Source organism: Saccostrea echinata, unplaced genomic scaffold (assembly GCF_033153115.1).
Source record: "Saccostrea echinata isolate AGI-Se365-2 ecotype Australia unplaced genomic scaffold, CSIRO_AGI_Sech_v1 ptg000023l, whole genome shotgun sequence".
Lineage (NCBI taxonomy): Eukaryota > Metazoa > Mollusca > Bivalvia > Ostreida > Ostreidae > Saccostrea > Saccostrea echinata.
The window spans coordinates 2,032,489-2,060,015 of NW_026889772.1; the positions used below are offsets into that span (position 1 = coordinate 2,032,489).

The window sequence follows — 27,527 nt, forward strand, 5'->3', positions numbered from 1 at the left end:
GTATCCCTGGGGTTCCTTGTGGTTCCTTGTGGTATCCTTGTGGTTCCTTGTGGTACCTAGTGGTTCCTTGTGGTAAAAAGACGCACCCCCTGTTTTCTGCAAAACTCGAGAACATTGCATTTTCACATAGTCTGTTTTCCAATATCTGGATTCTCAAAAAGAAATTTTGTTATAGGAAATGAAAACACTAAATCTCTACTTTATTTTGATATATGAAATGGGACACAGGTTGATAGTCAATTAATTGATATAAGGACAGGGCCATATTCTGCATGAAGTGAACCTAGCTCTTTACAGAGTTTTTGTGTCAAATAAATACAAGCTCTGTTAGGAAAATTTTAGATAATTCTGCTCTGTAGGTACAAGTTGATGAGCAGACCTGTACAGGAGTGGGTCCCAATAAGAAGCTGGCCAAACGACATGCTGCTGAAGCCATGTTGACTCTGCTTGGATACAACAAACCTTCCCCACAGCCAGCAAAACCCGCCATAAAATCTGCCAACAACCAGGAGGTAATAATAACTGACCGGAGTAATAACTGACCGGAGTAATAACTGACCAGAGTAATAACTGACCGGAGTAATTACTGATCAGAGTAGTAACTGACCAAAGTGATAACTGACCGGAGTAATAACTGACCAGAGTAATAACTGACCAGAGTAATAACTGACCAGAGAAATAACTGACCGGAGTAATAACTGACCAGAGTAATAACAGATTAATAACTGGCCAGAATAATAACTGACCGGATTGATAACTGACCAGAGTAATAACTGACCAGAGGAATAACTGACCAAGGTAATAACTGACAGCGCCCCAGAAACATGAAACAGCTTAGGCCTAGTTCAAAATCTGTATATTGCTCTGAAATACAGAAAAATGTGGTAAAAGGGAACTTGTTTACAAATATCTGTTGTAAGGAAATTTTTATGAATTCTGTAGAAGACTTTTACTATGTTTTCTATATGGATATAAAGTATCTCGGGAAGCAGAATACAAAGTCCCAGTTACTCCCTTATAACTAAGTTTTACTGTAGTATAGAGGTCAAATGGTCAAAAATATAAATGTTTTGAAGATGGTATACTGGGGTGTTTTATCTGCAGATTTTGAGTTTCAGCATCCAATTAATAAGCATTTAACAGATGACTGACATTTTGATTTAAGTCCAAGTCTGTTTCATGACCCAGGACAAGATCTGTATTTTAATCTTGAGTTTATTGGACCTAGCTGGTATGTAAATCCAGGAAGTGTGGTTATCCATTTACTGTTTAAAGGAGAATTACATGAATATTATTTTTGAAAAAATACATCCCAGTAGATTGTCATGATCATTCTTCTCTCTGTTCCAGGAGACGGGAATTAAAAAAGTGACATTTCAAGAGATGTCCGAGGATGGTGGTAAGTTTCTAATTATTTATAGCTGCTGTGTGCATCTTTCTTACATTCCACTTTCTTGGTAATTAGTCTACAACTAAGTGAGAATATCTGTCAAGTCAAAGAGAAGCTGAATTGCAACTAGTGAATTTTGTTGTTTTTTTAATTAAATTTTGATATCTGTAACCAGAGATTTGTGGAATTTTATAATAAATTATGACCTTCATGATAAGAAATGGAAAAGAAAGAATGGAAACAAAAACCTAATGGAAAAAAAAAAGATGAGTGTGTGAAACACTGATGCCCCATATGGGTACAGCCCACTAATTGTTTTCCCATAGGTGGCAATGTTAACGTTTCTTCACATAGCAATGTCCCTAATTTTCGTTCAGCAGTGAGTGACCCCTCAAATCAAAGCACATCAAGTTGTCTTTCCTTGGTTAAAATCTCAAGGTGGCATGTCAGATTCGTGTTCCGGCAAAATGCATCTGTCTGCGTTAACCTCTGAAAATGAAAGTGAAAGTAGGGGAATTCAAGACTTCTCACTGGTGTTATAATACATAAAATAATTCTGCTGATCTTCTTGATAAATTACACCTGCCAAGCTTTTTTGCAAGGGAACATACTCCTTATCAACAAGTATGAGGCTCAGTTTAATACATTATCACAGTTTTTTTATTCAGGTCTGCAAATTAAGGAACTTGTAATTTTTTCTGCACTACTTTCTTCCCCTACTGATTCTAAAAATAATTAGAGGTATGTACCCATATGGCAGCCCATGGACAAGATGAAAGTTTTATAATGTAGATCCAAGCTCAAGGTCAAGAGGTCAAAAATGTTGGTACCCAAAGAGAGGTCTTGTCACAAGGAATAAACATATACTGTATAGGGGATTAATTTCACGGGTTGTAATTTTCACGGTTTTTTCTCCTCTGACACGATTGCGGTTTGTTGAATTCGCGGAATCGGTATATAATAAAAGTTACCTCCCTTGTCTATATCTGTTTAATCCAGAATGACATTAATCAGCGTTAAGTATTCACTCCAAAAACAACAGGGTAGGTTTATATGAAATAGTTAGATTTAATAATTAATTGACGACTAATTAAAACAAGTGTAGTAAATAAAAGTCCTTGACTATAAACGTCGAATGACTTTCTTATATACTATTACGATGAGCACATGTACACCCCAAGATCTTCTTTCTGAAGGGATAATACATCGCAGCGAAAAAACACTAGGCGGTAAGAAATGTGTTAATGTAGATCGAAGAAATAATATCCTTTCACATCTTCAGCAAGTTCAATAGTTATTTGATTGATTTTTTAAAAACAAAATGTCGATAAAAACTAATACGCATGATAATGCAGGTAACAAATACACGGAGTCACATAGTTATGCAATGGTAATCAAAATCCATGACCCACGTGTTATGATTGATGTAGCGTGGGCTATTAAAACAGCTTTTAAACAAATACGGGTTTATTATCTAGCTGCTCTAAATTAAAGTAAAGCGTGATAATTAAAATAATTGTGCGACTCATAATTACTGTAATGACCATGTAATACACGTATATATACCTATCGTAGTCTATTCTCAAATTTCCAAAATAAAACATGGAGGTTATTGAAAACTTATTCACTGTTTCTTGAATTCACGGATTTATTAACACCGTGAATATAGCGAATATTAACACCGCGAGTTATTTTCCCCCTATACAGTATATGAATATGAAAGTCGTAATACCAACCATTCAAAATTATCACTAACGCCATATCAATTTGCAATATAGTTTGTCAGATTCACCGCTTCTATTTGTAACAAATCCAAATTATGACATTATCAAAAAAATATATCCACCCGCGCATCCAAAAATATCCGAGTACATTTTTGTTTTCAACTTTTTAAACCAAAGGCACAAAAGACTTTGGAACACGTGGTTGAGGAATGACAGAAGCGTGGGATTGAGAAAGTTTGTACTTCGTAAATCATGCTATGTAACAATGTGTGAAGTTTTTCACGATGCCTGACTACTCTTTATATGTACGATACGTCAATAGTTAAAAACAGTGGATGTGAATTTTTTCCTTATACTGCAATCGAACTAGAAGCCGAGGAAACTTTTGAAGCGCTGTTCGATGTTACACGAAAGGTTTGGTGAATATTGATGATGTTTGCTCTATCAAAAAAACAAAAAAAAAATCTAAGAGTGATGTAATTGAGATTTCAAGACCAGACATGTCCCTGGGAATTTGCACAGAACTGAACAGAACGTTTGTAGAAATGAAACTAAATTGCAATGTAACACTTACTTCATTCAAAACATGACAAACAGAAAGTAGACACGTTTTCACGTTTTATGAATGCTTCCAAAAATTTTTCTCTCCCTGGAAAAAATTACAGGCAAACAAGACCAAAGAATTTATTTAATGATTTGATAGAATGGGCAACAAATTGGAGAGGAAATTCTTCAAATAGACCTAAGCAAAACACTACTTGTTACGAAGATAAAGGCTTTGAAAGTTGAAACTTTATATGCCCCCCCATGAATATGGCCGGGGCATATAGTGTTTGTCATGTCCGTCTTCCGTCCTTCCGTCCTTCCGTCTGTCCTTCCGTCACACTTTGCTTTTAGCTCTGTTCAAAGCTCAGTTTCAAAGAAACTATCCAAGATATTTTTATCAAACTTCATATGCTGATAGATATTGATGAGGGCTATGCAACTGCATCAACATTTTTTGACCTTGACCTTTCCTTTGACCTTGACCTCACTTTTCTTAAATTAGTGTTTAGCTCAGTTTTAAAGATACCATTCAAGATAGTGTAATCAAACTTCATATGTTGATACATACTGATGTAAGCTATTCAATTGCATCAACATTTTTTTGACCTTGACCTTTATTTTGACCTTGACTGCACTTTTCTTAAATTAATGTTTAGCTCTGTTTTAATGAAACCATTCAAAATATTTTTAACAAACTTAATATGCTGATACATACTGATGAGAGCTATTCAACTGCATCAATATTTTTTACCTTGACCTTTCCTTTGACCTTGACCTCACTTTTCTTAAATAAGTTTTTAGCTCAGTTTTAAAGATACCATTCAAGATAGTGTTATCAAACTTCATATGCTGATACATACTGATGAGAGGTATTCAACTGCATCAATATTTTTTGACCTTGACCTTTCCTTTGACCTTGACCTCACTTTTCTTAAATTAGTGTTTAGCTCAGTTTTAAAGAAACCATTCATAATATTTTCATCAAACTTCATATGCTAATACATACTGATGTAACCTTTTCAACTGCATCAACATTTTTTGACCTTGACCTTTCCTTTGACCTTGACCTCACTTTTCTTAAATTAGTGTCAAACTTCGTATGCTGATACATACTGATGAGAGCTATTCAACTGCATCAATATTTTTTGACCTTGACCTTTCCGTTGACCTTGACCTCACTTTTCTTAAATTAGTGTTTAGCTCAGTTTTAAAGAAACCATTCATAATATTTTCATCAAACTTCAAATGCTAATACATACTGATGTAACCTTTTCAACTGCATCAACGTTTTTTGACCTTGACCTTTCCTTTGATCTTGACCTCACTTTTCTTAAATTAGTGTCAAACTTCATATGCTGATACATACTGATGAGAGCTATTCAACTGCATCAGTATTTTTTGACCTTGACCTTTCCTTTGACCTTGACCTCACTTTTCTTAAATTAGTGTTTAGCTCAGTTTTAAAGAAACCATTCATAATATTTTCATCAAACTTCATATGCTAATACATACTGATGTAACCTTTTCAACTACATCAACATTTTTTGATCTTGACCTTTCCTTTGATCTTGACCTCACTTTTCTTAAATTAGTTTCTGAATCAAACGTCATATGCTGATACATACTGATGTAAGCTATTCAACTGCAGCAATATTTTTTGACCTTGACCTTTCCTTTGACCTTGACCTCACTTTTCTCAATTTGTGTTAAAATGTTGCATTACTAATATACCCTTGGCGGGGCATTCATGTCCTATGGACATATTTCTAGTTATTTATTGAAAACAATATCAAAAAAGTTCAAAATCGTAAATTCATGTGGTACACAAATGATATCTATAATTTTATGTTTTTTTTTAAGTGCTTGCTCTTTGAAATCATGCTTTATTCATTGAAAAAAATGATATTACTTGTATTCGCTCGCCTCAAAATTTTCAACTCCAAACTGAAAAATATTAGTTGTAAAATTATTTCGCCCTCTCGCCTCACTTTTTATTTTTGAAAATCCAAAGAACTATTTTACAAATTGGTGTGGCCTAAGGTTAAAATTTAGTGAAAATATTTTCAGAAATAGGACAAACTCCAAAGTCAAGGTCATAAAGTAAAAAAATGTTTGGTCCAAACAAGGTCTTGTCACAAGGAATACACAGGTGAAATATGTAAGCCCTAGCACAACAGTTCAAAAGTTATGGGCAAGGATAAAGTTTTTTTCAAAAGTAAGTCAAATTCCAAGTTCAAGAGGTCAAAAATGTTGGTACCCAAAGAAAAGTCATGTCACAAAGAATGCATTTGTGACATATGGAAGCCCTAGCACCAACTATTCAAAAGTTATGGCAAAGGTTAAAGTTTGGTAAAAAAAAAAGTGAAAGTTGGTTAAACTCCAAGGTCAAGAGGTAAAGAAAATTGGTACTTAAAGAAAGGTCTTGCTGTAAGGAATACACATGTGAAATTTAAAAGCCTTAGCACCAACCATAAAAAATTGATGGACAAGGTTAAATTTTTTGTGGGCTGACAGACAGACCAATAAACTATATGCTCCCGAATCTTTGATTATAGTGGCATAAAAACTTGATTAACATTCATTCATCTGTCAATGTGGCATGACAATATTTCAGCAACTGAGAGTGTTAGTAATGGTAAAAGTTCTGGAGGACGTCAGCTGGTTCCCGGCCTCTTACTGCTGCCCGATTCTAAATACAACGGAACAGCCTACAGACCACCTCATGGTAAGTGTGCAGTGTACATCTACATGTATCAGAGGCAGATTTATTTTGCCTCTGACTACTGTAGATTTAAATATTTTTACAGGGTATAATTTCAAAATGTTCTTGTTAAAAAGCTTTTGCTTGGGGTTATTTATGTGAAAGTTAAAGAATTAACAAAACTTTGCTGGTTAGTTGTTTAGCATGCTACCTTTTTTCATAACTGTTTATGTGGTGTTCAATTCTATGAAAATTCACTCATTGCAAAATTCGCAAAACTTTCCCCCACATGAGTATTTCCATGTTTGCAGTAAGAAAAATTGAATCCTTTCTAGGTAGAGTTTAAAATTTATTGTTGCTGGGTGTTTTTTATCATCTGAATTTGGACAGGGTAATTTTTATCTTCTGAGTTTGAAGGTATCAGGTTATAAACAGAGTGTAGAAAGTATAGGCATTAGGAATGAAATATACATGTAAAAATATTTCATGTATCCAAATACACTTGAATGTATTGAATTTGGATAAGTCTTGTTCATATATCAGGATCTGCTATATTTTTTAGCAGAGGCTGGAATGTATAAATACTGTTCAAAAGTAATAAAAAAACAAGATGTGTTTGTGAAACACTATGCACCCAGCGGCAACAAAGTTCGAAAAAGCTATTTTTAGCGTATAGGTCACAGTCAAGGTCACAAGGTCATTGACCTTGGTGTCATTTGAAAGAACTTAATTAGTGGAGTATGCATACCAAATATGAAGTCTCTATCTCCTATGGTTCAAAAGTTATGGCGAAAGTTAAAGTTGACAACAGACAGACAAACAGACAGACAGGACAAAAACAATATGCGCCCCCAATCTATCGATCCGGGCACATAAAAAGACAGAAAGTCAATGTACTAAATGTATGTTCCCTGTGTATGGTTTTAAAATTTATTTTGTCTGATTTTGTTAAGGTGGTTCACAACCTCTGGATGGACATGCTACTTTTAATAGTTTGACTAAGACTGCTACAAGACCCGAGATTCATCTCCGAGAACTGACCAGTAGGAGTAATCTGGACATCAAATTTGACGAATTTCAGTCTGGACAGGTATGTGATATCATTATTTCAGTCTGGACGGGTGTTTGATATCATTATTTCAGTCTGGACAGGTACATGATATCATTATTTCTGTCTGGACAGGTATGTGATATCAGTATTTCTGTCTGGACAGGTGCTTGATATCATTATTAGGGCCCCACTCTGCGGGCGCCCTATAGTGATCAGTCTGTCCGTCCGTCTGTCCATCCGAGATTTCTTGTCCGGAGCATATCTTCTCTCTCCTTGGCCCAATCTGGCTCATACTTTACCCACAGAATGTCTTTGGGTAAAGGGTGTGCAGTGACCTTGAACCATGTTTCTAGGTCTAAGTTCAAGGTCATAGCAGAATTATATGAAAAATCCTTGTCCGGAGCATATCTTCTCTCCTCTTGGTCCAATTTGACTCATACTTCACTCACAGAGAGCCACTGGTCAATGGATGTGCAGTGACTTTGAACAAAGTTTCTAGGTCAAGGGTCAAGGTCAAAAATAGCCTCTCTGTTTAAATTCTTGTCCGGAGCATATTTTCTCTCTCCTTGGCCCAATCTGGCTCATACTTCACCCACAGAGTGTCTTTGGGTAAAGGGTGTGCAGTGACCTTGAACCATGTTTCTAGGTCTAAGGTCAAGGTCATAGCAGAATTATATGAAAAATCCTTGTCCGGAGCATATCTTCTCTCCTTTTGGTCCAATGTGGCTCATACTTCACTCTCAGAGTGGCACTGGTCCAGGGGTGTGCAATTAGCATCACCAGACGCCGGGGGCTACCATTTTTTGGGGTCGGGCTAGTAGTTTTCTGCATGGAGGTAGCCCCTTGGGCTAGTAAAAATTAAAACTACCAATGTAATACATGAAAATCACTATCGGTATTTTTACTCATTTTTTGCTATCAAATTCTTAAGCAATGAAAAAATTTCGGCAGCATGCTCCTATTGTTCGTAAATTTCCATAGTCTTATCCATTTTGCAGTACTACCTGACTTATTTACTTCCAAAAAGGATCGTTTTTATCTAATCCGAATTTCCTCTATTCCTCTGTTTATGGTAAATACACATGCAGATATCTCATTAAATTATTTATGATCACTCAGTCAATGGAAAAATAAGTGTTATGTGGTTTACATAAAATATATTTCCAGCGTATTTAATGATTTGAGATGAAAAAAAAATGATTTTCATTTCATTTTAGATAAGATATAATTTATTTGAATTCATTTTTAGGTCACCTGAGTCACTCAGGTGACCTATTGCTATCCGTTTTCGTCCGTCGTCGTCCATCGTGCGTTGTGCGTCGTGTGTTAACATTTGAACATTTTCAGCTTCTTCTCTAAAACCGCTGAACCAATTTCAGCCAATTTTGGCATATGGCATCTATGTGTGAAGGGGAACAAAATTTGTGAATTTCATGGTCCCTGCCCCCCTGGGGCCTGAGGGGTGGGGCTAAAACCACCAAAATTAATGCAATTTTTAAAAATCTTCTTCTTTACTCCTGGACAACAAGGGGTCAAACTGTTGGCATGATTGTAATAAGCATTGAGCCCTCTACCAAAATTGTGAAATTCATGGCCCCAGGGTCAGGGGTTCTGGTGCTAGGGCGGGGCTATATAGATCATATAGTGAAAGTGCATTATTTCTTTGAAAATCTTCTTCTCTACTCCTGGGTATTATTGAAACAAATTGAATACATAGTTATGATAAGCAAGGGTGACTCTACCAAAATTGTGAAATTCATGGCCCCAGGGTCAGGGGTTCTGGTGCTAGGGCGGGGCCATATAGATCATATTGTAAAAGTGCATTATTTCTTTGAAAATCTTCTTCTCTACTCCTGGGTATTATTGAAACATATTGAATACATAGTTATGATAAGCAAGGGTGACTCTACCAAAATTGTGAAATTCATGGCCCCAGGATCAAGGGTTCTTGTGAAAAGGTGGGGGGGCTCTATTGATTTTATGGTGAGAAAGCAAAATTTCTTTGAAAATCTTCTTCTCAACTCCTGGGTATTAATTAAACAAGTTAAATACATAGTTATGATAGGCTGACTCTACCAAATTTGTGAAAATCATGGGTCAAGGGTTCTGGTAAAAAAGGGGGGGGGGCTCTATTGATTATATAGTGAAAAAGCAAAATTTCTTTGAAAATCTTCTTCTCTACTCCTGGTTATTATTTAAACAAATTGAATACATTGTTATGATAGGATGCCTCTTCCAAAATTGTTAAATTCATGGCCCCAGGGACAGGGGTTCTGGTGCTAGGGTGGGGCTATATAGATCCTATAGTGAAGGTGAATTATTTCTTTGAGAATTTCTCCTTTGAAAATCTTCTTCTCTGCCCCTGGGTATTATTTAAATAAACTAAATACATTGTTATGATATGCAAGGATGCCTCCTCCAAAATTGTGAATTTCAGGCTCCCAGGATCAAGGGTTCTGGGGAAAAGGGGGGGGGGGGCTCTATTGATTATATAGCGAAAAAGCAAAATTTCTTTGAAAATATTCTGGTTAAAAAGCAAAGAAGCTAAGTGTATAGTTATGATGAGCAAGAGTGCTTCTTCCAGAGTAGTGAATTTCATGACCCCCTGGGTCATATGTGCTGGTGTAAGGGTGGGGCTCTTGATAATATAGTGAAAATGCATTAATTCTATTAAATAATCCTGTCTGCTCTCAGTGTTAAGCAGACAAACAAAGTGATTACTTATGATGAGCAAACTTCTGGTCCCAGGGTGAGAGGCTCTGGTGTTTCTCAGTGGGGAGAAGGGGGGGGGGTGCTCTATTGATAATATAGTGAATATAGTGAATCTGTAGTAAAAATGCATTATTTCTTTAAAAATCTTCTCTGCACCTGGGCATATCAGAGGCAAAAAGAGTAAAAGTTTTAATAAGGAAGGGTATTCTTACCAGATTTTTGAACATCTGGACCATTTGTTCAAGTGTTCTGGTCCTGTCCAGGGCTCTATTAATTTGTATTCTACTGAGAGGAGTTATTCCCCTTTGCCATTTACTTTTGATAATTAATCACTGTAAATAATGTACTTGAAAGGTTAATAGAATAGGAGAATTATGCAAGAATTGTTATTGTATAATACAAAAAGTACTTTCTTAGTTTTAATGATCAGGTAGACATGTAAGTAGTAGATAAATAAAAATCAGACAAAAATAACTTGTCTTATGAAATGTTCATCAAAGACCAAGAGAGGTCAATGTAAGAGATTTCAACAAGGTATGAAGCACTGATAGTTTGTTAATATACTTATGGTGAGAGTGATAAATGGGGAAGAGATTAGAACCTAATTTATGAACTGTTAATGAATACTAGACTAATTATTTTGTTGATCCTGATCACCCTATTTTTCTTGCTTTTGGGCAACAAAGGTTCACCTTTTAGTTCATTTTATACTCTATGGATTCTCTAAATTGTTGTATGATACTCAGATGACCGTTAAGGCCCTTGGGCCTCTTGTTCTATTTACTATCATAATTATTAATTTATACATGATTTAATTTTACTAGTGAGAATTACACTTAAATTTTAAAAAGAATGACATTAAAACCCTGACTTTTTCAATAATAAACTATTTTTTAAATATTAGTTTTTACCCCCCCCCCCCCCCCCCCCCCCACATTTGGGCTAGTAACTTTTTACTTTGGGCTAGTAACTTTCTTGCTGCCACTAGCCCGTGGGCTAGTGCTTAATTTTTTTAATTGCACACCCCTGTGGTCAATGGATGTGCAGTGACCTTGAACGAAGTTTCTAGGTCAAGGGTCAAAAATAGCCTCTCTGTTTAAAATCTTTGTTCGGTGCATGGTTTCTTTCTCTTAAGTCCAGTCAGCCTCAAACTTTACCAATTGACTTAGGGTACAGAACATTTCTGATTTTCCTTCCATATTTTGATATGTATGTAACAGTTTTCAGAGAGGATATGCAACATTTGTGATTTTTGTGTGGATTTTTGATAGAGGGTATGGAGCACTCGTGATTTTCATGCCATTTTTTATTGTAACAAGGATGACATAGAAGCTCTTTAGACTCAAACAACACATCCCTTAATAGTACACAAGTGTTCCTCTTCAAAATAAACCCTTTTCAGCTACCTTATATTTTCATGTTCGTTGCTGAAAGCGGGGCCCTTTGAGATGGCCACCATCTCAATGATATCTAGTTTTTGTCTGTAAAGGTGCTTGATATCATTATTTCTGTCTGGACAGGTATGTGATATCAATATTTCTGTCTGGACAGGTGCTTGATATCATTATTTTTGTCTGTAAAGGTGCTTGTTATCATTATTTCTGTCTGGACAAGTACGGGATATCATTATTTCTGTGTGGACAGGTGCTTGATATCATTATTTCTATGTGGACAGGTGATTGATATCATTATTTCTGTGTGGACAGGTGATTGATATCATTATTTCTGTGTGGACAGGTGATTGATATATAATTATTTTAGTCTGGACAGGTACATGATATCATTATTTCAGTCTGGACAGGTGCTAGATATCATTATTTCAGTCTGGACAGGTGCTAGATATCATTATTTCTGTGTGGACAGGTGATTGATATAATAATTTCAGTCTGGACAGGTATGTGATATCATTATTTCAGTCTGGACAGGTTCATGATATCATTATTTCTGTATTTCTGTGTGGATAGATGATTGATATCATTATTTCAGTCTGGACAGGTAGGTGATGTCATTATTTCAGTCTGGACAGGTTCATGATATCATTATTTCTGTATTTCTGTGTGGATAGATGATTGATATCATTATTTTAGTCTGGACAGGTGCTTGATATCATTATTTAAGTCTGGACAGGTGCTTGATATCATTATTTCTGTCTGGATAGGTGCTTAAAATCATTAGTTTAGTCTGGACAGGTATGTGATATCATTATTTCTGTCTGGACAGGTGATTGATATCATTATTTCTGTCTGAACAGGTGCTTGATATCAATATTTCTGTCTGAACAGATGCTTGATATCGTTATTTTAGTCTGGACAGGTGCTTGATATCATTTTTATTGGTCTGGACAGTGATTGATGTTATTTCTGTCTGGACAGGTGCTTAATATCATTATTTCTCTCTGTACAGGTGATTTATTTCATTATTTCTGTCTGGACAGGTGCTTGATATCAATATTTCAGTCTGGACAGGTGCTTGATATCATCGTTTTTAGTCTCGACAGGTGCTTGATATCATTATTTCTGTCTGGACAGGTGCTTGATATCAATATTTCTGTCTGCACAGGTGATTGATATCATTTATTTAAGTGTAGACAGGTGCTAGATATCATTATTTCTGTCTGGACAGGTGATTGATATAATTATTTCTGTCTCGACAGGTGATTGATATCATTTATTTCTGTCTGGACAGGTGATTGATATTAATATTTCTTTCTGGACAGGTGACTGATATTATTCCATCTGGACAGTTGCTTGATATCATTATTCTTGCATTGATATTCTTGGAGTACTTTGTAAAAGAAAGTCTTCAGCTGTCGGAGAGACACAGATATACAAGTTATAATATACAGGAAGTGAAAGCTGTGTGTAATATCAATGAACAATATATTGTAGAAATTTCATAAAAGTGAAAATTGATTTTAAAATTTTATAAATTTTAGGGTGCTACAAGTGAGTATCTGAGTCGAGTTTCCCTCCTCTCCAACCCTCCCCGTGTGTTTCACGGCAGTGGAATGTCGACAGAAGCGGCCCGTGATTCGGCTTCTCTGGAAGCTCTCAAATTTTTGGAAGACCTCGGCAAAGGTGACGGGTAAGCATAAATTGTATCTACAGCACAGCTCAAAAGCCAGGCAGATATCAGTCTTATAATCATCTGGCAGATTAATACATAATTTGTTTTTCATTTAAAGTTTGACAGCAAAACCCAAAGTTGTTTTACATTCAGTACTGTACATATGAAAATTGTAATGCAAAATTTAAGTTATAATTTTGGAGAGTTACTTCCCTTCTTTAAAATTAGAAATAAATGTTAAGATAGTTGTTCAAAAATTTTTCACTAGTTCTACTTAACATTTACCACGTAATTTTATGGAGATGGGTAATTTTTAGACTCTCTGCTTATTCAGTAAACTTCTTGATAAAACATCTGCAGTTCTATATCAGAATTTGTAAAGTCTGTTTCCCAAATGTTGATTTACAAAATTAAATTGAACACACATTCACTATTTTGATAAAACAGGCAATGACTTTTTTGTCTTTCTTATTACCCTCTGCCTAATAAATCACATAGTATATGATCTTGATTTTCTTTTTAGGAAAGTCACATCAATATGAAATCTCCTACCTACATTTATTTGTTTAATCTTTTTTTATTACAGTCCACAAGTGAAAATGGAAGGAGATCTGGCCAGCACTCCCTCACCAGGTGGCGCCCAGCGCGGTGCCACCATGTAGAGGGACTTTGGTTTAAACTTTGAACTTTTCTTCATGTTGAGGGTTTTACAGAGCTTTACCTGGTTTGTGGATGATTTGAATGCCGTTATTTGTTTTTTATAGCCATGATTTTTTGGTGGTTTTTCTTTTCAAATTATCCATTTTCCAAAAATTTGTTTCTTTTTTTCTTTGAATATCAGGAAATTTGTGGATGTTAATAATTAGAAGACAGACAGTCTTCCTGTATTTATATTGTTAAATATTAATGCATAAAAACAAGTCATATTGCAGTGTATGTTATGCCAGTACTAGCTACTTGTTCTTGTGCATTAAAGCTGTAAAAATTTCCTGTCATATTTAAATTTGAGATTTTTTTAATTGTTACATTTTAAGATAAGCTGACCGCTATATTTTTGCTTTTGAAAACCCTCAAATACAATAGAATGAGTGGCTCCCTCTTCCAATAGGAATGGAATATAATTTGTTGTTTTGTCCCCCCCCCCCCCCCCAGCCTCCATTCTACATTAATAGTTCAAAGTTTAGTGTTGAATTTAACTGGATTCAATTTATCTTTTGTTCAGTCCCAAAATATTACATAAAACACATTTGATTGAAGTATGGATTTCTAACAATGCATGTAAATTAATTCAAAAACTTCCCCCACCCCTTAATTATTAAATTTGTTATTTTGGTGATTGACCTTGTTAAATTTAATCCAGGTTATGTTTATGAATATTTGTGAAGACAAATGTTAAGGAACTTACTTGAGCACAATTTTGTTAGACAGTTAGACAGTTTTCTCACAATACAAGAGACTATTTTATTTGATAAGTACATAAGCATTTACTACAAAGTGTCCTAGGACAATATTTTCACAAAAAAAAAAATGATTTAGAAAGTAAAGATTTGACTGAATCTTATTTCTCAAAACTTCCTTAGCCTTATTCTTCTCAAGCAGGTGCTTGAAGGAGTTTAACAGCTTGCTGTCTTTATTGTGAGAAAGACTGGGCTTTTTATGTCAGAGTATATCTATATGGCCCTTGAATCTGGTCCACAGCTCACAGAAAAGGGATCCATAGTTATTGTTACTAAGGGTTATGGAGGTATACCCAAACTGTGTTCGGGAGAATCCTGCTATTTGATATTTTGTTTGATGAACAGGAGGAATCTAAAAATGTTGTTCCGTAACAAGCTTCTACTTTCCAATATTTCGCCATGCATTTATACTTCATAGATAAAAACAACACCCGGGATGTTTGATCAAACTCTGTATCACTGTTGTAATTTTTATTTTCTGCATAATTAGATTGTCTTCATTTATAGTCATTTTGTTTTGTGGGGGTGTATACAAGGTTATGTGAAGGTCAAACTAAATGGTCAGTGTCTTGGTGCTATTTGATCTGACCTGACCTGTACATCGCTCACAGTTTTGTCAAAGGTAAATCAAGTATTATCAACCTCTACAATATACATGTAATTTAAATCCCATTGTTAAAAGTCTGTGTGATTTTTGTAGTAATTAACGGATTGGAGCAGTTTTCTAGGAAGTGATTTTCTCGGTAATCCAGTTTGTATATACTTGATTTATCTTTACCACTTGTGTGTTTTTCCGTTGTACGTATTGCTTTATTCATTGTCTGCAATGTAAAAACACACAGAATTTTCTGTATTCATTAAAATATTACAATATGAAACCAAGTTGCGTGCTTTGTTGTACACAAATGAAACCGGATGCCTGTGAAAATGCAAGAACTATATATAAAGCTTTAAAGGCTTTGTCACCTAAATGTGATGGAGGAACATTTCAATGTCATCGACCAGATCATATTTCTGCAACCATATCTAACATTCAGCAGGATTAGTATCAGACTGTCCTAATTCTTACCACGACGCTCAATGTTGATTTTTTTTGTTGAATGTTTTTATGTTGAATTTTTATAACTTTTCCCCCCTTTTACTTACATAGATTTAATACAAGGTTTTGAATTTTAACCTGGAGCAGAACGTTAGTTATGCTACTATGACACTAGTCTTAATTTATAGATGCTGTATGTACCATCCTTAAGTTACAATAGCAACCGTTCCTGTCTCAGAAACTCGAGAGGACTTGTTATATGCAGTTCTCTTATTTTACTGACTGCGGAAAATTCTTCAAAATACATATCTCATGGGTACCAGTTGCACCCTGTTATTAGCAGATCTATTTTAGTATTCATATGAAGAATTTATTCAAAGTCTTATAAATGAGAAGAAAATAATTGTTGTGGTCTTCAACTTTCGACATAGTTTTAGATATATCGACGACGTATTAATCAATTAGCAATACTTGCTTCCATTCATATGTCGACTCAGTATATCCCAGTGAGCTTGAAATAAAAGATACCACAGAGTCTGGCACATCTGTTTCATATTGGATATTTTACTAGAAAAAGATTTTAATGGTAACCTAACAACAAAGCTTTATGAAAACGTGATGACTTCAATTCTTCCCTTACTTATGTAGCAATATGCCCTTGTCACCTGCATTAGCGGTTTATGTCTTTCAGTTGATTCGATACGCAAGAAAGAGCATGCTCTTCGTACGAACAATTTCTAAAACGCGACAAGCTTTTGACAAACAAGTTGATGAAACGAATATCAACAGTCTCGTTTAAAATCATCATTTCGCAAGTTCTATGGTCGATACAATGACGCCGGCAAATACAATTTATCATCAAGTCAAAATCTGACTGAAGTTTTTAATACTAATCGTTAAGCCATTATTTACAAAAATTGTACACGGATTTTTCGTTTTCCCGATCATGACAAGGAGTACACGGCGGGTGCGACCGGTCGGTAGGGGATGCTCACTACTCCATGACACCTGATCCCACCTCTGATGTTTTAGAGGTCTGTGTTTGCTCTGCTTATGATTTGTATTCTTTGAATGCTTTATAAGCTAGAATACTGTTCGTTATCCTCATATTTCATTCCCCTGACAGCTTCTGTGCTCTCTTGATAAATCTGATTTTTATTTTTTAGAGACACTTCGAGACAAAAAGCGAAAACAGGAGAGCTTTACGTACAAGTATTTTAATATTCTATGAGGGCAGGCATCCTTTGGCCTCAGATATAATGTAATTACCATGTTAATTTTGAATTTACTATAGGTGGAGGTAAATGCAAAATTTACATGATAACTCGTTAATATTACCCGCACCTTGTTCAAAAACATGTTTATTTGGACTTCCGGAAAGTTGGGTATTGTATAGATTTCTGTACATCTTGAGAATTACTTAGTTTTGTGGGGGAAAATGTCACTTTTGTAATCAGATTTAGTTCTCATTAACCCTGATCAAAAATGAATCCCAAGGAAAGTATTTTAAAAAATGTATTATGAAGTTCAAACTATAATAAACATTGATAAAGGACAAGATAGGCTAAGACCCCTTGTTGGCCCCAGGTTTGGGGTATCTCTTAAAAAGATGCAGTTCATAATCAAAAACCTTTTTTCATCCCTTTTATAAATGAATGTTAATTCTAGGTGATAGGATACACAGAGGTCATGATACTGAGTATTTGTAAATTTCCGAATTTTCTCATTTTTTATTCAAATTTTCGTCAATTTAAAAGCACATTTTGTTTCAGAAAACACACAGCACAAGCTTACCTATCCATCAAATTTATATCTTTCATGCACAATTTAGTACCAGATGCATCTTATGTGAAATATGTCAGATATACAGCTTTTGCTCTATGTTTCCCGAACTTCTCAAATTTTACAAAATTCCATCAGAATGCGGGAAATTCGGTAAAATATTCTACTTTGTCACCCTCTTATGGCCTCTGTGTAAGATTCGAATCGAAATTAATGCTGGTTTTTAAAACAAACATCATTTTAAGTTCTTAATTGCAAACTGTCACAATTTTAACTGTGTTTTGAATCACATAAGGGGCCTTATTTAACCTTTACCATAACAAAAAGAAAACGATACCTCATCCCCCTTGATTTGAGCGTATAATTTGGTAAATTCAAATAATAATTGATATGAAAGCAGTTAAAGAATACACAAAAATAAATATAAAAAAATACTATAAGCTCAATCAAATAATAATAATTGAAAAGCAGAAGACTAAAAACTTGGGACCAAATCAACAGGAAAGGTTTCTGATATAAAAACACTTTTCCTGTTAAAACAATCCCAAACATCTTCTGTACTCTGTATCCTGATTGACAGGTCACATCCACAACCTTATGTACTATGCATCCCGATTGGCAGATCACATCCACCATGCATCCTCTGTATTCTGATTGGCAGGCCACTTCCAACATCTTCAGTGCGCCGCATCCTGATTGGTAGATCACATCCACAACCTTATGTATTCTGATTGGCAGATCACATCTACCATCTTCTGTACTCTGTATCCTGATTGGTAGATCATACCCACCACACCCTCCTTTGGTGAGTGAGTGAACCAGTGCTTATTGGTGGAACATTTGTCCAGTGGGAGATCGGTGGAGCACCAGTCCCGCTCTAATTGGTTGCCGATTTTTGACTCCAGCGCTGACTGGTCAGACATTATGCGGATGAATGTTTACCCGGTGATGGAAGTAAAGCATCATCAGACCGAGTAATCACCATCCGCACAAAATCCAAAAATACACCACTCCCTGTAATAGGCTGGTGGTTGTTTCCCCATCGTTCTTTCCTCTGTCTACCATAAAATGTGCTATTAAACAAATCGAACTATTTTAAACCACAACACAATTTTCTTTTTCTCTCTTCCAATTTTAGCCATACATAAGTCCTTCATTCTAAATAAATTCATCAAAACACTTCGGAAAAAGAATTAGACATCAAATACTTTACCTGTGCATATCAATAAAATCATTGCTAGGTCATTATGATACTAAGAAGATTGCATCTGTCTGATGTGGAGCGAAAAAGCTGTCCCCCTGCTCGGTACCTAAATCATGGACACCATGACGTCATTTCACCCACTTATACTCACTGAATCTCAGCTACAGACAACTTGACTTCATGCCCTTCCCCCATACTCACTGAATCTCAGCTACAGACAATTTGACTTCATGCCCTTCCCCCCATACTCACTGAATCTCAGCTCTGGGCCCCTTGACTTCATGCGCTTTTCCCAAACTCACTGAATCTCAGCTCTTGACTTCATGCCCTTTTCCCCCATACTCACTGAATCTCACCTCTGGACACCTTGACTTCATGCCCTTCCCCCCAAACTCACTGAATCTCAGCTCCAGACGACGTTATGTCACTCAGACACCTTGACCGCTCCATGATACCTGAACCCTCAACCCCTTATGCCTTGAACATCGCTGTGAGAGATTTTGATACAGTATATTTTTATGCTCCTACATTCAACATATTTTTTTTTATTGTAATTTGAACTTTTTAAATAAGCCTTAACTACCACGGGATTTAGTGATAAAAGATCGATTTTACAAACACTACTATGAGGTACTAATTCAGGTTGTTAAAGAAGAATTCGTTGTCCCTGTTTTACATATATCACCCCTGTCGACCTAGGTAGGAAGTCTCGTATCAAGGATATTTTCACTACTGCAGGTAATCCACTTTATTATAAAATGCCATTGTTTTAAGAGTCAAAACTTACTCCCTACATATAGTTGTGTATTTACAACTGTTTCTATTCATTGTAGACTAGCCTCTAAAATTTAGGATCAACCGAAGAAAGCACGTAACAGTGAGTTTTGTAAATTTTGATTGTTAACAATTTTTGATTAGTTTCTGTAATTGATGCTAGTATAATTATGCACAATTTAAAAAATCGGACTTCTTACATTCCCTTAGAAACTGTGTGTGCAGTACGAACTCGGTTTACAGAGTGGGTATTGAGACCTGAGATTTATTGTTTGCAAATCATAGAACATGCATGTTTTGAAGTCAGCACTCCGCGTTCAAGGTCCATATAGAGGACCGGTGTTATATAAGGAAACTTCCCCCATAGTGAGACTTCCCCCTGAAAGACTAGCTATATAGTAACCCCCCCCCCCTCCCCACCTAGGGAAGGAGAGTGGCTGTGTAGCTGGTCATCCTCCCTTGTAAACCATAATGAGGCTTCCTCCTTACGTGTTTGGTGTATATTTTATTCATATCATCGACGTATTATATATAATTATTTGCGCCATGAGCCATTTAATATACTCGAGTCAAAGAATGAGGATGAGGGTGCATTTGATTTGGATCTCGGCGCACTTGAAAAGTGAAAATTTCTCTGATCCGTTGGTCACATGATATTTTTGCATGCCATTGATATAGGGTTTCTGTGATATAAGAAAGGGAAATATTTTCTAGGTATAGTGTTTTGATTTGTTAAAAGATGCTTCAAAATATGGCTAGATGAGTCATTGGTGCAAAATGTTACATTTTTAAAATGTTTTTCTTAAAAATTTGCCATCACTGGGTCATCTTTAAACGATTGCAAAGTGTTATTTGTGTGCATTTTAAGACATCAAACCACACTATAGCCATAAAGTACGATCTTCTCCCAACCTGGAGAGCAAGACAGGGACTCAGGACCTTGGCTTGAGACGATGAACAAAACGAGCGAACATTTGTTAAAAAATGGAGAGAAGAAACAGGGACCATAGAAATGCATGAATTTAAAAAAACACAATGTGTAAATGCGCTGCTTCATTGTCTTCATAAAGTGAGACTTCCCTTTTGTGTCTTCCCCGGAACAGGCCTGTAGGAAGCAATTTCGGTTGGGAAGGGGAGAGGGGGGCACAACCCCACATCCATACATTCATTTTCAGTTGGGGGGGCACTATCAACTACCAAAACTTCCTTGACATACAAAATAAAAAGTCATCAGACCTTAATATTGAGGGGGCACAAGCATATAGTAGCCATGTTTTCTATAGTATTCTACATATCAGCAAAATTATTGGGGCATGGTCCCTCCGTGCCCACCCCCCCCCCCCCGGTTCCTACGGCCACGAGGAAGACTGGCTATATAGTGAGGCAGTTTGGCTATATAGTGAGATTTCCCCTGAGGAAGTATCACTATATAGCCAGTCTTCCGGGGGAAGTCTTACTATACAGCCAGGCTTCCGGGGGAATTCTTACTATATAGCCAGGCTTCCGGAGGGAATACTTATTATGGGGGAAGTCTCACTATACAACAACTGTCAAGTTTCTGGAGAGGAGATACGAGTTTGTGGATTGTTAATATGGGTAGGGGTAGTCGGTCCTGTAGGGGTGTTTGTGTGTGTAGTCCTGTGAGGTGTTGAAATGGGTAGGTGTAGTCAGTCCTGTGAGCTGTTTAAGTGGGCAGAGGTAGTCGGTCCTCTGGGTTGTTCATTTGGGTAGGTAGTCGGTCTTATGGGGTTGTTTGTGAGTATAGTCCTGTGGGGTGTTGAATTGGGTAGGGGTAGTCGGTCCTGTGGGGGTGTTTGTGAGTATAGTCCTGTGGGGTGTTGAATTGGGTAAGGGTAGTCAGTCCTGTGAGCTGTTTAAGTGGGCAGAGGTAGTCGGTCCTCTGGGTTGTTCATTTGGGTAGGTAGTCGGTCTTATGGGGTTGTTTGTGAGTATAGTCCTGTGGGGTGTTGAATTGGGTAGGGGTAGTCGGTCCTGTGGGGGTGTTTGTGAGTATAGTCCTGTGGGGTGTTGAATTGGGTAGGGGTAGTCAGTCCTGTGGGGGTGTTTGTGAGTATAGTCCTGTGGGGTGTTGAATTGGGTAGGGGTAGTCAGTCCTGTGGGGGTGTTTGTGAGTATAGTCCTGTGGGGTGTTGAATTGGGTAGGGGTGGTCAGTCCTGTGGGCTGTTGATGTAGGTAGTAGTCAGTACTGTGGATGTTGTAAGGGGTAGACAGTCCTGTGATTTGTTAATATGGGTAGGGGTAGTCAGTCCTGTGATTTGTTAATATGGGTAGGGGTAGTCAGTCCTCTAGGTTGTTCATGTGGGTAGGGGTAGACAGTCCTCTAGGTTGTTCATGTGGGCAGGGGTAGTCAGTCCTCTAGGTTGTTCATAAGGCAGGGGTAGTCAGTCCTCTAGGTTGTTCATGTGGGTAGGGGTAGACAGTCCTCTAGGTTGTTCATGTGGGCAGGGGTAGTCAGTCATCTAGGTTGTTCATGTGGGCAGGGGTAGTCAGTCCTCTAGGTTGTTCATGTGGGTAGGGGTAGACAGTCCTCTAGGTTGTTCATGTGGGCAGGGGTAGTCAGTCCTCTAGGTTGTTCATGTGGGTAGGGGTAGACAGTCCTCTAGGTTGTTCATGTGGGCAGGGGTAGTCAGTCCTGTTGATTGTTTATGTGGGCAAGGGTAGTCAGTTCTGTGGGGTGTTTGTTTGGGTAGGAGTAGTCAGTTCTGTGGGGTGTTGATATGGGTATGAGTAGTCATTCGTGTGGGGTGTCGATATGGGTAGGAATAGTCAGTCGTGTGGGGTGTTGATATGGGTAGGAGTAGTCAGTTCTTTGGGGTGTTTGTTTGGGTAGGGGCAGTCAATCGTGTGGGGTGTCGATATGGGTAGGAGTAGTCAGTCGTGTGGGGTGTTGATGTGCGTAGGAGTAGTCAGTCGTGTGGGGTGTTGATATGGGTAGGAGTAGTCAATCGTGCGGGGTGTTGATATGCGTAGGAGTAGTCAATCGTGTGGGGTGTTGATATGGGTAGGAGTAGTCATTCGTGTGGGGTATTTGTGTAGGTAAGGGTTGTCAGTCCTGTGGGTGTTCATGTGGTTAGATGTAGTCAGTCCCGGAGGATGGGTAATAATCATTAATTTTCATTGTGTGTCCGACTCTTTACATTCCATCGTTTCACATAAGTACTTTTACATCTGGCTTTATGGAAAATGGACGTAGTTGTTTATTCGTATGATGCATTGTCAAACTCCAATATATATGACTTTGTGCTACAGCGTTTGTCAACAGTAAATAGCGTTGTGCTACAATACATGTATGTAGCGCGCGAAATGAAACCTTCATTGTAGTTAGAATCCTATTACTTCGAGTAGATTGTGAGGTGTCCATTACATGCAGAAAAATATCAGATCCAGCGTGTTGAAAAAATGGTTAAATGGCGTACGCATTACAACAAATCATTTATACAGATGTACCACTCACGTCGTTTAATCTTACCAATATATTGACCATTAAATAAAAAAAAAAAAAAAAAAAAAAAAAACATAATATTCATAAATGTTCACCTCAAACTTCAAGTTCCTCTACAATAACTTCGAGATCCGCTCCCCGTTTTTTTTCTTTACACGTGGAAAATATCCTTTAAAAAACCTGGGGAACAAGTCTCTAACTTTAATTGCACTGAAATTATTCAAAACAATACGTAAAAGGAGGAAGGATTCCCAGGGAAAAAAAGAATCCGTAAAAAAACTGCTCCGGCTTTTATTTGTAAAACAACTTTTTAAATTTTTATTTCTCCGATCTATGCAGTTTCTTCCGAGATATTAAAAGTAATACCATATTTGGATAGAAATTAAAATACACGTAGAAGATAAGACAGGCTGCCACTTTTTTTCTATCTGATCCCACGTGCTATTTAACAAATGTGTAGTTGAACCCTATCTCCTTACAAATCCACAGGCAGAAAAAATGTCTTGAATTTTCTTTTAACAAACCGCTGCATTATTAGCGTCATTAAAGGCACCAACCCGGTAGCTGGATTCACGTCACTGATTTTGAATATACCTCGGGAAAGGGGTGCCTAAGGGAAACGTCTAAACTACAGAACAGTGTGTCACTATTACTTTTTTACTAGACACGTGTTTTGAACCTAGAATTTTCATGCAGTTATGGATTTTTACCTCGAAAATTATTACAAGTCAAACTTTTTACAGTTCCTTGTCAATTACAAGTATTTCTCAAGTTTTTTCCACAATTCGAGCTTTATCAAATTTCATTTTCGCAAGGCGTCCTATTATACACTCATTTTACGTCGCTTAATTTCAAACTTAACAAAAGTTCCCTTCCATGTACCCTCCCACTCTTATACTGGATTGCCAAAATTCTTGGTAATGTCAAAAAATATTTAAACCTATTGAAAGTTGTAAAAATTGAGTCTTGAGCACATTCAAGTGAAGCACCTTTCATTTGTCACGAAATAAACTTCACCTGTATCAATTTCTTAAAATGGCAATTTCCTAAAATACATAAATATTCTCAATACTTCCTCTTCAGAAACTAGACAACTTCATGGTGACAAAGTTTTGTGTAAATAATGTAATAGTTTAGCTCTCCGATCGATATCCTCTTTACGTGTTTCTATTAAAACCCGCCTTGTTGGACCGATCACCTGTAATGGACAAATAGTCTTGGCCCAATGACCGTTCAAGGTCACGGACAAATAGAAAGAAGAGAGGGATTTGTCGTCTGTTGATTGAATGCGCATCTAGGGCGCGTCCTCTAAATGGGGGCTACCCGTCATGCAATCCAGACAAGCGGCTTAGTTCTTACGAAGAAATAAAACACCTCTTTTCCTTTTCAGATCTCTCTCATGATCGGCGTTGCATGCCGAGCCTGGATGGTATCTCGGGTAGGTATTGTTCGTGATCATCATCCATGATGGTAATCTTAGTACATCGCCAAAAAAGCGTTGTCGACTCAAAAAGCCGAGAATTAAAAAATCTTTGAGCTTTTCTTCACATCATAAAATAAAATTACTCTTAAGGGATATTTTTTATCTTTTTTTAAGCAAGAATTAATGTGCAAATGGTTGCTTTCGATCTCAATAAAATATCTTAAGGTAGTATTCCTTGCGAGTGAAAAAAAAATACATTAGTTCTTTAATTTGCTCCCTCGTTTAAAGTAATTCCATTGAGATGCCGTCATACGGCGCCTTTGTTTGGGTATATAAAGTATCTCTAAATTTTAGGAATATATTTTCTCCGTGTCTTTATATTAAATTTCATTGCATTCTTTTCAGAGTTTGTCAACCGTAAAGTCATTGCATTTACCTGGTCAACAGCGATCGAAACACCCCCTTTTACATTTCAAAGAGGCCTTTTAAAGGGGTATATAATCATTTTTTTTTTATATCCCAGAAATTTTGTTTCGATTCACTAATCACACAATTTTCATAAATCGATTATAAATTCCACTCCTTCACAAACCTTTTTGCGTTTAAAAATTACTCGTTTTAAGACTGAAAGTTTTTTTTTTAAAATATCGATTTCCTATTTAAAAAAAACACACACACATTAAATGCTTCCATAATTTAAAACTCCGCACTTACAAAACAACTATATATATTATGGATTATCTTGAATATACATATCCATCTCAATTTCTCAGGTGTTATCTGATATAACCCCAGTCTAAACTTAAATTAAGCATGCAGACGAGCTGGACCTAATAATAAAATGCAGTGAGTGACCATAAAACATGAAACTTTACTTCACGGCGAAAGTATTTGGACTGAGATATTTATCTAAGGTATTTACACGCAGAAAATCAATGGCTATCCACTTCACAATTGTAGGGGCCCCGTGGGGGGTTGCGCAATTCTTATATAACCCGCTACCGTAGGGAAAATCCTATTGTTAAAAATAAATGAGTCTATGAAAGTCATTGTTGGAAAATAAATAAAAGATTTTTATTCCCATTGTTAAGCTTGGAATAACCACATACTACTAAAAAAGCAATTTATGTTAATTCTTCTCAAACAATATTACACAATCTGTGTCACCTTTATTCATTGATAATAACATTATACACACACTCTCTCACGACATTCGGCGTTTTGCAAACTTTGCAGTTATATCCCCCCGCTCGGATGAGTGTGGATCTAGTCATGGCCTTGATCAACATGAGAATAGACACACACCCATCCGAGGAAAAGGGCAATGATATCCCCTAGTTTTACGTGTCTTAATCCTGGAACGATTAGTGTACCAGCAAAAAACCTCCGCCAGCACGTGTCTCCTCAATAAAATTAGGGGTTTCCCGCCTTTTTTGAACACACAGCACCCCCTTCGTTGGCCTCTTCAAACTATAAGCAGGTCACAATATCAATTTTACACAAGGATTTGACGATTTAATCCATGTCGGGTTATATATATATATACTGAAACGAAGCGTTCTTCTCTGCCATCGCTGTAAACTGTTCGATACTGAATCACTGACAAAACGGGGGAAAAAAGCAGTCATTCCTTTTGGTTTGCCAAGCGTGAACGAAATGGAACTTATATATTTTTGACAGTCATATAGCCTCAAATGAAAATACTGAAAGGCCAAATAACATAAACTATTATAAATTCTACCGTCCCAATTCCCCTCTCGTCCATAACGCAGGCCTAACTGTCAATGCTCGCGCTTCAGGTGGGACCGCTCGCGTCCAGGTGTGAGTCTTACCTGTATAAATATACAGAGGAAATTATCCAGAGTGGAAACAGGGTAACGGACAGAATATACAAACGAGGAAATGGCGTGGTCTTCCATGGTTGCCGGAACTTCAACGACTAATCGTTTTTTATGGACCGTGCGGGCTCGGGGACGCGCATTCCTCTGCTCGGAGCCCTGGCATAATAACTTTTGAATTCATTCGAACAATGTACGGTGAATGGATTTAGATTGTCACCTGTGCGCATGCGCCTAAAGGATATATACTGTTGAAATTTTATCCTTACTTCATTCCGATGAGAAAACTGTACAATTAAAGAGTATTCTGCGAATGAAAAATTATTTAAACAAATGACGAAAACATTTCACTGTTATAAAATATATTTTTATCAAGAAAGGACAAAATACAGGGTCACGTCGAGTACGACGCGTTAGAACTCCTCGGTCACTAGTTGAACCCATAACAAAAGACTACTCTTCTATAAATACACTCTGAATAAGCGACTGCTTTTAAAAATCAGGTTTAGAAAAGATTCGCTTGGCTTGGCTTTAATACTACGGTTTCTGAACTCCAACAAAAGCCTGCATATTTATACAAAGGATTCTACTGTGTTTGCTCAAGTCTTGATATTTAAAACTCGGGATAAATGCTCTTTTTAAAATTAGGAATGTCGTATCCCTTTTGAAATGAAAGCATTTATTTAGAAAACTGTAACTCGAAACAAGATTTTATAAACTTTGAAAAAAAAGTTTAAACACCAATAGCCAATTTTTGAATAGAATGAAAAAAGCATAATTTGCACTTAAATTTATTTAATATTACGTATATCGAAAAGCGATATGAAAATAACCTGCAAAGTTTGCAATCTCTCCCTCTCTCTCTCTCTCTCTCTTACACAAATCTCATACTATACACATAACGCTATTCCCCGTACATGGGGCCCCAACATTGTGTCTGCAATAAATTTCAAAATTCCTTCTGCGTTTTTCAAAGCCGGATATTGATTTTTTTTGTCTTTTCATTGAAGCCCAGGTGAGGTGCTCAAAAGAATTAGAGTTATCTCGCTTGACCTATCATGAGCACTTTAAAATGGGTCACATTTTTAGGGATGTGAAAAATGACAACACCATTGATTTCAACTACATTAAATCAGAACATTTATTGAGATCACTATACATGAAATATATTAGCATTATCTCGTGTTTTTTTTTATAAGAAAGTGTAGTCTTGGTAAAAATTAATAGGTACGGCTGTTGTACCCTCTATTTACCAATTAGGAACCATATACATGCAGTGCCCATGACTGGAAAATAAAATCTAGTCTCCGATATATCCTCACAACGTCAGGGGTCCTGAGTTCAGCTCCACGATTG

At 36.7% G+C, this 27,527-nt stretch overlaps 1 protein-coding gene and 1 pseudogene across 1 annotated transcript in view; one reads left to right on the forward strand and one right to left on the reverse strand.

Moving 5' to 3' along the window:
- The window catches only part of LOC133191055 (double-stranded RNA-binding protein Staufen homolog), a 40,538-nt gene extending 25,013 nt beyond the window's left edge, over nt 1-15,525 (forward strand). Inside the window, exons 11-16 of the mRNA XM_061326730.1 lie at nt 360-512; nt 1,351-1,399; nt 6,275-6,385; nt 7,315-7,451; nt 13,060-13,208; nt 13,777-15,525. Of these exons, the coding sequence (XP_061182714.1) occupies nt 360-512; nt 1,351-1,399; nt 6,275-6,385; nt 7,315-7,451; nt 13,060-13,208; nt 13,777-13,852 (675 nt within the window). The 3' untranslated portion in view covers nt 13,853-15,525. The remainder of the gene's footprint in view (nt 1-359; nt 513-1,350; nt 1,400-6,274; nt 6,386-7,314; nt 7,452-13,059; nt 13,209-13,776) is intronic.
- Nucleotides 1-27,527, reverse strand: part of LOC133191063 (uncharacterized) — a 165,693-nt pseudogene that overhangs the window by 85,140 nt on the left and 53,026 nt on the right.